This window comes from Alligator sinensis, unplaced genomic scaffold (assembly GCF_000455745.1).
Source record: "Alligator sinensis unplaced genomic scaffold, ASM45574v1 scaffold141_1, whole genome shotgun sequence".
NCBI classification, from domain to species: domain Eukaryota; kingdom Metazoa; phylum Chordata; order Crocodylia; family Alligatoridae; genus Alligator; species Alligator sinensis.
In genome coordinates this window covers 420,688-435,297 of record NW_005842221.1, presented here as the reverse complement: position 1 = coordinate 435,297, position 14,610 = coordinate 420,688, and the positions used below count along the sequence as shown (strand labels likewise).

Below are 14,610 nucleotides of genomic sequence, written 5' to 3'. Positions count from 1 at the left end.
GAAAAACCTCTTCTTTTGTAGGCAGATGGTTTCGTGGTAAATCATTGGACTTGGACCCAGGAGATCTGAGCTCAGTTGCTAGCTGTGTCACAGGTTTGGTGTGGGAACATGGGAGGTCACTTAACTTTTCTGTATGATGGGGTCTTACTGCTTCCATTTACCCTTTCTTTGCCTGACCAAGATGTGCCCAAGTATTCCAGTGGCTCTAGTTAGATTTGTGATAAGGCTCCATTCACATCAGGAATCCACCTGCAAGTAAGCACTGGACCTGCAAGCTGTTTAGCTTGTAAGAAATTGGGGGAAAGAATGTCTCTTACCAGGTGGTTCTACAACACTGAGTACAGGAGAGCTTTCGTTCTTGACTAGCATCTCTGGACTGTATTATAGTTCAGTTATATATTACGGCATATATTATATATTACAGCTAATAATAGATTGCATATTGTTTGCCTGATATAAAGAGAATCTCCTAATGCACCTACATTCCAAACAGCGTTCCAGAATGACCCCACTCCAGCAGCCTCAAAACTCAGGAGGCACCTACATTTTGGGTTGCAAAGTTCCCTAGGCATATACACAAAAGTGATCTAATCTGGGCACCTAGGGGCATTTTTACACGTGATCTCAATGCGACGCCAGGTGCTTTTAATTATTGAGCTGCACTAATTAAAAGTGTCTGCGTGTCACGTGCATCGGTGGCGCAGCACATCCCCACGCTGAGAAAATGGCAGTGGGGTGCTTGGAACTAAAGCACATTGAACGTGTTTTATTTCAAAGCGCCCTACTGCCATTTTCTCAGCATGGAGATGTACTGCGCCGCTGATGCACATAATGCATGAGGCTGCCAGAGCTCATCAATTTGTGCGCTCCAGTAGACTCAATTAATCGAGTCTACTGTGATGCACAGGATTTCCAGCACATTGGAGCAGTCTCTCCGCATATGTGTAAGAGCCCTAGGAGCCTAACTCCTAGCAAAACTCATTTGTCATCTAGAATGGTAGTGGGGCAGTAGCTAAACTGCCTGTGTTCCCCAAAAGACAGCCATTAGACATCCTTTGAGCATACTTACTTCACACCAACAGCACTGTTTGGCACAGAGCTCAGTTGCCACAGTTACTTTAGCTCGAAAGAATGGTTGGTGGAAGTGCCACTGCCACCAAACAGTTGTGTGTGAATTTAGTTGCTACAGCATTCACTCAGGGGGTTGGAGACTCGGATTCTAGGCCAGTATAGCACGGTGGGATTGAGAGCCACTTTTCCCACATCCCCGGAGAATGCCCCAAACACCAGGATATAGAACAATCTGGATGGGGAGTAGTCTCATGTTTCCTGTTGAAGTTGAGTATTGGGCAGACAGGAATGCAGCAGTGGTGGGACCAGGAGTGTAAGCAACAGGAAGTGTGACTGTACTCTAGTTTTAGGGCACTCTGCTGAGAGTTGGGAGACCTGGGTTATAGGCTTTGACCTCGAGTTATTTCTGTTTTCTAATCAATGTGAAATGTGTGTGTGTCTTCATCAGTGGGCTACAGAATTAGGTTCTTTTGCTTGTTCTCCTTGTGGCCCCATCTCTTGCTTTCCTTTCTGTCCATTGGTCCAGCTTCAACAGAAGTGGGGCAGTGGAGGGGTTCCCTGCCTTTCACCCAAACTAGTTTATAGACTTTATGGTTAGAGCCATATCATGGGAGAAAGGATATATGTGGAGTTCAATCCACTCAAGCTGAGGTCTCCAACCTCCAGGGCAAGTGGAATTAGGAAACAAGGCAATCATGCAAAAATTGGGTGAGGCTACTGTTGCCAATGATTAATCAGCTGCCTACCCTCTAAAGAGAGACTAGGCATTCTCAATCCTGGCTGAATGGAGATACAGCCCTGAGTCAGGTGCTAAGCTCTGGAGTGGGGTGGGGATTCAGAAACACTATAGTGTTCAGCACTTTCTATTGGCTGCTCTAGGTGACTTTTTGCTTTGAGTCTCCATTTGAAGTGCCCAACTCTCCTGATACCTTGTGCAGGGAGCTGAGGTGCCCAATTTTCTCTCTGGTTCCTGTGGGATTCCTGTGTGCCTGCCCCTGTATATTTGTATCACAAATCTAATATTGAGGGTATTGCAGCTTCTAAATGGATGTACCTGGGTGATCAATTTGGTATTGACTTTGAGCCAAACACTCATTTCAGTCATCGTAGTGTAACTCTTACATTGGCATTAGAGCAGTTTGCTAATATGATAATTTTGATTAAAGCATTTTTCTAATACATTATAGTTATTTTTATCAGATCTAAATTAAATAGATCCCTTAAAACTTGAATTTTATCATAATGGAGTAAGGATGTAGAGAAAAAGAAGGGAATAAGCTATCTTTAATGCTGTTTTTACTAATACTATATTTAACCCTATCACAAATAGCAGGGTACCTTTTCTAGTTTTTGTATTCTAGTGGTAGGCAATATAAGTCTCAGCTTCCTTAATTGTAAAGCAGGAAATCAAAAAAGGAAGGGTAAAGCACTGCACTTTCTGACAAGAAAAAAAGAACACAAAATGTATTTGTTTGAAACTACACTCGCTATACATGGGGTAGCTGTAGGTGTTAATCAGGACTTTTGAACATACTTCAGGATGAATCAGGGTTCAGTAGTGTGTGTGACACACTTGAGGGCCATATGACAGGTTGCTTAGAATAAAAACCAGCAGTTTATAACAGATCTAGACATTATAGATTTAAAAACAGCAGGTCAGCTTCCCAGTATACAGCAAGAGTGGGCATGTATACCAGTGGCCAAAGGCATAGACTCAGTAACAGGTTTCATATCTAGTGTTTGAAGGAACAAATAGCAATGCAGTCCTGGAGCCTTCTTTTCCCTGTCTCATAGTTTCATAGTTGGTAGGGTTGGAAGGGACCTGAGCAGATCATCAAGTCCGACCCCCTGCCATGGGCAGGAAAGAGTACTGGGGTCAAACGACCCCGGCAAGGTGTTCATCCAGCCTCCTCGTAAAGCCCCCCAGGGTAGGAGCCAGCACCACTTCTCTTGGAAGTTGGTTCCAGATCCTAGCCCCCCTGACAGTGAAGTAGCGCCTCCTGATATCTAGTCTAAATCTACCCTCTGCCAGCTTGTGACCGTTATTTCTTGTCTCTCCTGGTAGGGCTTGGGGGAACAGGGACTCCCCCAAGGCCTGTTGGTCCCCCATGACTAGTTTGTAAACGGCCACTAGATCCCCCCTTAGCCTTCTCTTGTGGAAGGTGAGCAGGTTCAGGTCCCTTAGCCTCTCCTCATAGGGCCTGCCCTGCTGACTCCTAATCATGTGGGTGGCCCTCCTCTGGACCCTCTCCATGTTGTCCACATCCCTCCTGAAGTGCGGCGCCCGGAACTGGACGCAGTACTCCAACTGTGGCCTGACCAGTGTCGCATAGAGGGGGAGGATCACCTCCTTGGACCTGCTTGAGATGCATCTATGGATGCATGACAAGGTATAGTTGGCCTTCTTAACTGTGTCCCCACACTGTCGGCCCATGTTCATTTTGGCATCAATAATGACTCCAAGATCTTTTTCTGTCTCTGCACTGATGAGAAGGGAGTTCCCCAGCCTGTAGGTGTGCTGCTGGTTCTTCCTCCCCAGGTGCAGTACCCTGCACTTGTCAGTGTTGAAACCCATCCTGTTCTCATCCCCCCACCCCTGTAACCTGTCTAGGTCTGATTGCAGCCTATTCCTCCCTTCTGTCCATTTAGGTTAGTGATTATTTAGTACTAACATTTGCATTAAAAGGAACGCATTTTATGGCAAATTAACATATAGAATATTTCACAGTAGGCCAGTCCTCTTCCCATTGAAACCAATGACTAAAACCACGGTGGACACGAGAGAGGCCCAGGATGGGTCTATAGATCAGGGGTTGTCAACTGGGGGTATGCGTACCCCGGGGGGTACTTGAGATGGCTCTAGGGGGTATGCATGGGTGGGCGGGGATGGAGTGCTTCCACGTACCATCCTGCACTTGTGTGCAGGCATCACTGACCTGACTGGATGTAGGGGGCAGGGAAAACTGTCACACGGTGGCTGCCGCTGCTCCGCATCTGGCCGTGCGCCACCCCCACCCCCACATGTGGCTTTGTGCCACCCCCGCTTCCCAGCTCTGTGTCCAGCTGCCAGGGGTACACTGCTCCGCATCTGGCCACAAGGGGTACACTGACCCAAATAGGTTGAAAACCTACAAGAATTACTATTCTTGTAATAGTTTATAGCCCTGCTATATTACAAGAAGATGGCCACATCTTTCTGGTGAGGCCACAACTGGAATAGGAGTACTGTGTCCAGGTTTGAACTCCCCACTATAGAAAGGATGTGGACAAGTTGGAGAGTTCAGCAGAAAGCAACAAAAATGGTTCGGGAACTGGGGCACATGACTTATGAAGAGAGGCTGAGGGAACTGGGCTTATTTAGTCTGCAGAAGAGAAATCTGAGGGGGGATTTATTAACAGCCTTTAACTACGTGAAGGGGGGTTCCAAAGAGGATGGAATGAGACTGCTGTCAATGGTGGCAGATGACGGAATAAAGAGCAATGTTCTCAGCAATGGAGGTTTAAGTTGGATATTAGGAAAAACTTCCTCATTAGGAGGGTGGTGCAGCACTGGAACAGGTTCCTTTGAGAGTTGATGAAACCATCCTTGGAGGTTTTTTAAGGCCTGGCTTGACAAAGCACTGGCTGGAATGATCTAGTTGGGGCTGATCCTGCTTTGAGCAGGGGGTTGGACTAGGTGACCTCCTGAGGTCCTTTCAACCCTAATTTTCTGTGATTCTCTGATTCTGTCCACATTTCCAAGATTATGTTATATTAAAAGACTGTTAAGAATAGCAGCATCACCAAAAGTAGAAGGAAGGGTATTGGAATAGCAGCATCACCAAAAGTAGAAGGAAGGAAATTCCACAGCTTTCTAAGGAATATTCCTTTGTTTTTAAGTACATTTTGCAGTATGGTTGAAGAATTTTATCATGGTTTTTCTTTTGTGTCTGATTTTTTTAGGAAACTGTGCCGACAGTGAAAAAGTCACCGACCTTGATTCACTCCGATTTATCAGCTGTTTATGCTACTGTCGTTTTGAACAAGATAGTTTTGTTCTTGGGAACAAGTAATGGACAGTTACTGAAGGTTGGTGAAATGTGGTATTTTTTAATAGCACTTTAATGAGAGAATGTTTCCTGTGTTATATTTCATGCGTTGTATTGCAACCTAATGTTGTCACCTGGACAGCTCTCTTCTATTTGTTTTAAAATAAACTGTTGCAACTGTCTAAAACTCAAATGAGCAAATAAGGTTACATAGAGAACAAAGTAATATTCAGAAGAAGCTTCTTAAAATCCACAAAGGTATGCATTCGCTGGATATTACTTATAATCCTTAATTTAATATTGTAGCATAGTTGATTTAATGTATTTTTTCCCAGTGGAGACCAAATGCTGTTACATTTCTGTCTTTAAACTCTTTGCCATGTGTTGTAAATATCTGTCCATTAGAGACTAAGACATAAGGATTGTTTCATCAGTGCTGCTGATTAGGATTCTGCTGTTTGAATGAGTAACCTAGAAGTGAAAATAACCTTATCTCATTATCAGACTTCGAAGCATTCAAGTTAACATCTTTTGAATTTTGTTCTTGAATGCAAGCGTGTGCATTTCCTGTCTACACTGCAAAGGGTGACTATTTTGTTTTTATTAAGCAGGCAGCTGGAATGGATAGAATACAACATGAAAATCTTTTTCTTGTTTGATTGCAATATACTTACAACAATAAAGGTATACAACTGAAGGCTTACATGTGTCTTTAGCACAGCAGAGACCACAAACCCGTCTGGGTTGTTTAGCTTTCAAGGCAAAGTCTGTATTGATGCTAGTGTGCTGCTTAACGTAAAAGGGGAGTGAGAAGCTGTGGATATGAGTTGAGTGAGCCAGAAAAGGGGAATAGCAACTCGCAAGCATACTCCCAAATGCCAGAAGGCAAAATAGCTCCTGTTTTGAGGCAATGGGTAATAACATAAAAAGGAAACCTTTTAAATGTTATGAAACTTTACCACAAGGGGGATTCCTGATTAAAGGAGAGGTCAGGGGAGCAAGTTCCTTTTAACACATGTACTACAGGAGCTGCAGCATGAAGGAGCTGCAGGAACCCAATAGTATGAAGGCAGAGGGTCTTTGTGTCTCTGAGAACTTGGATTTAAAGGACAGATCCCTTATCTCTTCCACTATGTGAAGTATGACATGAACTCTTGTCTTCTAAGAGGAAAATATAGGCATAAACCTTGACTACACTTTGGGCTTTAGCTCATATTGCGGCACTTTTTGCCCTCCACTCTGTTAATAGGACAGGAAAAAGATTTATCATTAAATCTGTTCCCTTGATAAAGGGATTTGTGACTAATTTTATATTTCACATTTTTAGGTTATTCTTAACAAGAATCTGAAACCGAATTGCCCTGAAATTTTACATGAAATAGAAGAAGAAACACCAGTTTTTCCCAAACTTGCCCTTGACCCAATGGATAGTAACTACATATATTTGGCATCTGCTAACGAGGTTGGTATAACATCAAATTAAATTATTAAACTGCAACTTTGAAGGCTTTAATAAGTTTTCTGTCATATCATAGGTAGAGTTTTCATTGGAATAATAATCAAACTTTGATTGTCTAAACTCCAGTTAATCAGTTTGGTCCTGCAAAACTCATAAGGCACTCAGTCCTACATGGGGCTGAGCACTGTTGCTCTGATCCAGCAAAGTACTTAAACACACGCTTGACTTTGGCCATGTGCAGGTCTTACATTCCTGCCTGGAGACTCATTGCTCTCCCAATAGAAATTGACCACATACAAGTGTTCATACAGTTGTGTGTGGAGGAAACATGACCCATATGTGAGAAAGATCTTCCACTTTGACACCTGGAAGATCTTGCCTGCATACATGTTCTTCTGTCTAGAATGAATGCCTGTATGCTTAACTCTCCTGTGGGAGGAGTCAAGCAGAAGCTTGCCCTGTGCATTCCTGTGATCAGGGGAGGAGTGAAGCAGCCATTGCCCCCACAAGCCTTCCCAAGACCAGAGTCCCCCTAGTCCGGGGAAGACTTGGAGAGCAGTAGCAGCAGAGCAGCTTTCCCAGCCCACTACCCAGACCAGGGGGATCTTGGTCTAGGAAAGGTATCAGGGGCATTTCCCCACAGCTGGGCTCTTCTCATGTTCAGGAGGTGACTGGGGAAGGCATGAGGAGCCAGGAGAAGGGGAATGTCTGCAGGTTGTAATGCCTGTACTTTCCCTCTTGAGAAGACTGAGAAGATTTCTAGCAGCAGTAGAAATGAATGCCTGTCCATGGCCTTTATGTGGTCCTTTTGAGATGCCAGTCATGTGCTTAAAGTTAAATGCATGCTTAGACCCCTGGCTGTCTTGAGATCAGAGTGTTTGTGCTACACTGGAGGAGAGCAACTGATGAAGAGGGCTCATAGGCTCTGTGGGAATACGGTTCCTTTGAGCCCCTCCATAATCTCACAAATTTGCTGTTCTGCTTTGCAGGCTGTGGCATTGACTTAGATTCACTGGAGTTAGGGGTTTGTAATCCTGCTTATTGAAGTCCACATTAAAATTCCCATTCAGTGCGGCAGGACTTCATCTGTAGGCTATATTTTTTACTTTTGATAACATCTTTTCTCAACTGAAAATATAATTTATTTTACCCTAAAATTTAACAAAATGAATACAGGTTAGTAGGGACACCCGCTGATTTTATAGAACTTTTTGGATGCAATATTTCACTACTACAAGAACAGATATAAATCCTTGCGCACACAAGAATTTGGTTTTCTTTCATCTTGTTGGAAGAACAAATTACTATGGAGGAACAGCAACCTTTAGGAATAAATATGGCTCCAAAACCCTCTCTAGGGGTTTAACAGGATGGACCATAAAATGAGATTTCTCAAGTTGAGTGTAGATATTTAAGCCTGCTGGCAAGCCTAATACCCCATTTATCTGGACCCTGGAATATCATAGAGACCGTCAGATTAATTTGGTTATGTGGTACATGATGGGGAAAAAGAAATAATAAGAGATTGAGCAGAGACAAAGAAAAGTCATTTGTAACCAAATATTTCTAATCTGGAAGATTTCTGCAAATTATAAATAATTTTTTGTTTAATAGTCATTTAATATAATTTAATATTCTTTTATCTGAAAAGGCTATGTGGAATATTATGGACACATTTGCATATCTTGATGAACACTAACCTTTATTTGCACATTTCAAAGGCATATGTTAATTATATGCATTTTTATCCATTTCCTTGAGCACTTACCTGGTACATGCATTGAAATGCCTATAATAAATGCATTATTTTACACAATTTTAGGTGCATATTCATTTCATCGTTTGAAAACTTTGATTTTGAACTAGAAAATTCATCATCTTGATTCACCAAACTACTCTAGCATTTCTGTCATTACCATTGATGATAACATGGGAACAATAGAATCAAACACTTAGTCATACTCAAGGGAGTTTCCTGCGTATAGCAGGGATTTTTGAACAAACTGCATGGTTGGGATAGACATAGACAAGCTTTCAGATACCACAGTATTCTTCCTCAGGTCTCTGGGGGAGAAAGCAACACAGCAGAGCTAAATAGATGGAACAGGGTCTTGTGTAAAAGTCCATATGTAAATAAAAACAGGAAAAAGAAATTGAGTAGCTGACACAACACTTCTGCAAAACAGTTTAAATTTTGGACCTGAAGACAAACTTGCCAAGGTGAAGATTGAGGGAGCCATCTTAGATTGCCATAAAATTTTTAAGACAAACTATAAACATTTTTGTGGGGTTTCTTACAGCATTGAGTCTTCCTTTTTAGAGGGACTAAAATAATTCAGCATGATACTGCTTTCTTTTTTTTTAGGTGAGGAGAATACAAGTTGCAAACTGCAGTAATTATGTTTCTCATCCAGATTGTTTGTCTGCAGAGGATCCATACTGTGAATGGTGTAATTTAACTAACAGGTATTTTCTCATATTTCATATTTGCATGCAAAAAAAACACATTTTCAATAATAACTCATAGCTGTATTCAGAATCAACTTATTGTAATTTACATCTAGTGGATATCTATGAAGTTATGCATAAGCTTAAATATGTTTGCTGTCAAATGAGAAGGATTCCTAGGCCTTCCTAGAGCATTGTTAGGCTTGGCAGAATTAGATTTTAAAAAATATTTTTAAAAACATTTTGACGGCTAAAATCGATATTTATTTTAATTTTTATCAATTAAAACTTTCAGGATTGCACAAAATTAGGGATGTGGGGGGCAGACAATTTAGTAATATAAAAAGTAAATATCCGTAAATCAATAAAGCATATATTTTGCAGACAGGGCAGTATCTCTTGCAGTTCAGAGCACACATGCGGCAGGAGCTGCAGTCCATGCCAGTAAGGCTGTAGTGGGAGATGGGGTTTGAGGGGCAGAGCTGGTGGTGCCTGGGAGCCTGGTGCCACTGGTCTCTCACTCTGCCCAGCTCCCAGCTAGGGCAGGGGCCAAACTCGTATGGAGCCCGGTCCAGGCCAGCCTCTGTGGGAGTTTGGCCCCTACCTTGATCATGCAGCGGCCAACCTCCCGCAGAGCCCAGCCATCCTTGTCCCTGCATGATTGGGGCAGGAGCCAAACTCCCATGGAGGCTGAGCTGAACCGGGCTCCACAGGAGTTAAGTCCCAGCCAGGGCAGGGGCCTGGGAAGGGCAAGGGGCTGGCAGCACTGGGCTCTTGAGTGCTACCAGCTCTGCCCCTCCTCCCCCCCACTCCCCCCAGCACAGCCTTACCAGCACAGCCCCCCCCCCCTCCCCCCACCTTACCAGCACAGCTCTTGGAGAGAGAGTGTGAGTGTGTGCGCGCACCTCAGATTGCCTTACCTCTGTGCTGGATTTTTTTTTTACACTCCATTATTTAAATTTTGATTTACTGATGGAAATTAGTTGTCCATCAGTCTGTGAGTGTCAGGTGAAATCTATGTTTATTGATTAAAAAATCAAATCCTGACAAGCCTAGGCATTGTTAATGTGGAGTGGTGGTGCTAATGAAATGGAACTCTTTGTTTTAAAAACTTAATTTGGTATAATGAACTGTGTGCATGTTTCTGAAATTATTTTTCGTATGGCATGAATATATATTGTGTGAAAAAAATAAAGTCCTGAATCTTCTTCAATAGATAGGGTTCTTTGCATTAGAACTATTGCCTCTCCTGCGTGGAGATTCTTAGGAGGATTTTCTTTTCGAGCGATCAGAATGACTTCCCAAGAATTTCAGCATCCCATTTTGGCCATTTGTTCTGTCGCAACCCACACATGCATGCCGCAGGGCTGGGCCAGGTCAGGCTGGCTCTGTGCCTCAATGTGGGGCTTCCGGCACTGCAGGCAGGAGCTCACACTCACCAGCTGTCCAGTCGTGTGCCATTGTGCTTGGTGCTTCCACGTGGGGCTCCCAGCTGGAGTGCCAGGAGCCCCACAGAGGTGGAAGCATGGAGCTTGCCCAGTCCAATAGCGTGAAACCTGTGAAAGTCGGCCTCTTGCTGGCTTTCAGAGGGGCAGCCACGGGCCAGTAATAATTGGTTTTTGGAGGGGCCCTGCAGGCCAGATAGAATGGCCTGGCAGGCTGTATTTTGTCTGCCCCCTGCTGTATCATATTCTGGTCTCTCTCTCCTCTGTTGTTTCCAAGTGATAAGCACTCAGGTTATAGCAAAAATTTTTGTTCTCTCTTTCAAAGTGCCCAACCTTTTAATTAGTGCTATTACATTTCATACTATTCTGTGACTTCCACCATTAAGCCACCCAGTTCTTCCTTTTATGATATTCTGGATTGATTCTAAACTGACTCCCATCTTTTCATCATTAGCTAATTTTTATAAGCACTTTCCTACTTTCTGTGCCTAGGCCATTAATGGCAATATTAAATAAACTTGGTCCTGAGAGAAATCCTCAAGGACCTCCACTAGTAGCTTTCCTCTGGAAGATTAATCCTTAGTTTGTTTTACTTTGATCTGCATACACTGTTGCTGAAGACCCATTTGTCTGGGTTGCCATAGGTGGATATTGATGAAAAGTAGTTTTATTGTTATGCAAGTCTTTATCAGATACTCCACTCAACTTGTGTTATTATTGGTAATCTATGGGTGAAATGGTATTCTCCTTTCTGCATCTAGTGGTGGGCTTCGTGGCACTTATGACTAGAAAACTTCCATTGAGATGCACAAAGGGAAATAGCATTCTTCCCAAAGTTGTTCTGTTGAATTATTGAAGCTTTAAATTTATTATTTAAGAAGTTTTTTGGAATTGTAATAAATATTAAGTTTCATATAATAACAAGAAAATAAAACCAACAAAAACAATAATTGATAAACTAATAAGTAATATACAATAAGAAGCAAAACCAGAGTATTACAAAATAAATCATTAAACATACATGCTATAAGTTTAGTAGAGACTAGGGGAAGGGGAGAGCTTGACATTACATACAGCCAGTTGACAAATATACATATACAGTTAAGGATACTAAACCACAAACAAATCAACCTATAAACTTAACAGAAGATTCATATTGTACCATATTTCTTCATGTTGAGCCCAGTTATGTCTGTTTGCATATGTAATCTTCACCGACAAAGCGAGATTTATCCTTAGAATACAACACATGCTATTTAAGAAGTTTACAAATAAGATTTACCCTATTTACTCAAATAGAAGGCAGGTTTTTTTCCCCCATTTAACATGGGAGAGACCCTTGTCTTGGATATGAGTATGAGGCAGCAGGGGGTCAGACAGCTGCTGTGGCTTTGGTTCTGGCCCTAACCTGTATCTGCTACCTGTGCTCCCACTGCTTCTGCCTCCCTCTCTGCAGCCTCAGGTCCCTAGCCTGTTCACTCTGCAACCTGTTTGTTTGTTTTTTCAGAAAACCAGAATACTGTAACAAGCAGCATATATAACACCTACATTATTTTTTAGTAATAATGGATCTGTTTTTGCAAAGTAATGATTAAGATTGAAGGTTCAGAAAAAGAGGTTCAAGTGTTCTTAATAGTTGTTTTATTAATTATTAAGGCCATGTACAGACATTCATAGAAGTGATTCCAGGAGAGAGAGCAGTATAGATGCTCAGTCTGCAACACCCCCCTCTCCCCCGCTCTTTGTGGCTTCCCAGGACTGGCATCATCCCAGTCTGGGAAAAATGTGAGCTGCTCCAGTCCTCCCAGCCTTGGACTGATTCCAGTGTGAGAATCAGGAAAGGGGCTTACAGTGCCGCTCCCTTTTGTTTGGGTCCCAGTGCCTGGGAGTTGAACGGACTGAGCCCCAGGGCAAAACCCCAACCTACTCCACACACCTGGGTCTCTGCACTTTGCCCTACTACACCGGGGAGAGCCTTCCAAGCTTAGTTCCCAGCTCTGCTGACTTATGAATCAACACCTCCACTACCCAATTAAGTAGTGCAGGGGGAGGGGCAAGGGGAAACAGTTAGGGGGCAGCACCATTCCCTGTGTTTGGGCTGGAGCTTTGCCCCACTGTTTCTTCTGCTTGGCTCCCGCACACCAGGAGCCGTTACCTGTTTCTAACACCAGGAACTCTTGGGAATTTGCAGCAGCCAAGTGGAGGGAGTGGTGCAGCAAAGCCCCTGCCCATTTCACATCAGAAATTCCAGTGTGAGAAGAAGATGGGGAGCAGCTGGCAGCTGCTCCTCCCTTCCTTCCCAGTCTATGGGAAGGGCAGAAGCAGCTGCCCCCTACACCTTCGCTGATCGCTGCTGGCCCGCCACCAGTGCTGCTGGCAGCATCTGTGGGTAGTCACTGACGGTGGTCACTGTACCCCCCCAGCCTCTGGGGGCATGCATCATTCATGCTACCAGGAGAATGGTGATTTTTCCAGTAAAATGTGAACATCTGTACATGGCCTGCATGTAACTGAAACACTATACTTCAGGTATGTTTTTATAATCAGAAATACACTGGATGTCAACTGATAAAATGTGATGATATATCAGAGCAATGCACTATTTGTTTTGTGTTACTGCTTAAAGAGTACAAAAATTTAGCCTTATCGGGTTTTTTTCCTTGAGATAATTAAACTACATTTAGATTTGGTTTACTTTTATTATAATTAAATGCACTAACAACTTCAGATTTTAAAAGGATGAATTACCAGTGATTTAAATTGTATTTCAAATTAGTTTGTCTTGATGTGAAAATGCACACATCTGTATGAAATGCATTTTAATTTTCATGACATGAGAACTCACGCATTAGTTCTCCTTTTAGCCCTATAAGTCAATATTTTTAATAATAACATTAATTCATTTTCTTGTGTATTTAATTTCCACATGTAAATAAGTGCTTACCTGAAGTATGTTTAATTAATGCTCCTGGAAGGGTGATTCCTTCACAGTAGGAAGACACATTCTGCGTAAAGACACCAGAGAGGCTTCTTTGTTAAATCTAGGGAACTAGACAAAAGTCTTTTATTGACTGAACGACATAATAATGAATTTGTTTGTTTAGATATCATTTTGCTCCCAGTGGTATATGACTGAAGTGATGCACATGGTGAAGAGGAATTCTAATGAAATAAATCATTAGCTGTGTTGTTAAGGATGTGCAAAATTCTTCATTCTAGATCTGTCTCTACAAAAATCCATGTATTTCAGCAATCTGATTCTTGACTTCATTGGAAACTCCACATATATAAAATGATCTGTGCCACCTTGACTCTGTTAAATCCCAACCTGTTCTTGCCCATTGCCAAGCTCGCTTTTTTAAACTTGTTCCTGTCTTTAGGATCATTAATCATTCTTACCCGCAGCTTTGTGTCCTTCTTTGCAATTGTTTCCTGTTCTCTCTTATGCTGCCAATGGTCCAGGGCCAGCTCCCTCCTTCCATCACGGCTAGGCTCCAGAAGCCTTCAGCTGTTTGCTCTTAATGTGCTACTCTTTCCCTTCCTTGTAGCTTTCTAAATCTAACTCTAATATTCACTTCCAAAAGCCAAATGGATCCCCAGATAATACAGCTTCCTTACATTGTAATTCATTATTCATGCAGTATAGACTGTCCTAGAAAAGAGAATTGTGGAAATAAGTGTGGTTTGTATACATGAGAAGTAAGGTTTGTTTGTTAATACCTCTTATTAGACCAACTCCAATAAAATATATCCAATAAAAGATATTACCAAACCTTGCTTCTCACATGTTCTCTGGACCATCACAGCTCTAAAACAATACTATAGTCCTGTCACCACCCCGCAATCCTGGCATCTCCATGGAGACTAGCTAGGACCTGTGCAGGCAGGGTGCGTGACCAGGCGGATGGAATAGGGCCATGGGCAGGCAGGGAGCTGCATCTGGGAGCGGGCTGGGCCGGGGGGGCCAGGTTTGCGATCTTGGGATGGTGACAGAATGGGGCTGTGGCCTGGGACAGCCGCAGTCTGTGCCCGCGTGGTCCTGTCCATGGACAGGGATGTCTGAGCAGCAGATCATGGCTCTGCCGTGGGCCCCAGCACTGCACGGTCACCGCCCCTTCATCCCAGCCCTGCCAACCCATTCTGCTCCTGGACAGTACTC

At 42.9% G+C, this 14,610-nt stretch overlaps 1 protein-coding gene across 1 annotated transcript in view; it reads left to right on the top strand.

The window, feature by feature from the left end:
* Positions 1-14,610, top strand: part of PLXNC1 (plexin C1) — a 100,222-nt gene that overhangs the window by 6,203 nt on the left and 79,409 nt on the right. The window contains exons 2-4 of the mRNA XM_025208135.1: positions 5,014-5,139; positions 6,427-6,561; positions 8,924-9,024. Coding sequence (XP_025063920.1) covers positions 6,523-6,561; positions 8,924-9,024 — 140 coding nt within the window. The 5' untranslated portion in view covers positions 5,014-5,139; positions 6,427-6,522. The remainder of the gene's footprint in view (positions 1-5,013; positions 5,140-6,426; positions 6,562-8,923; positions 9,025-14,610) is intronic.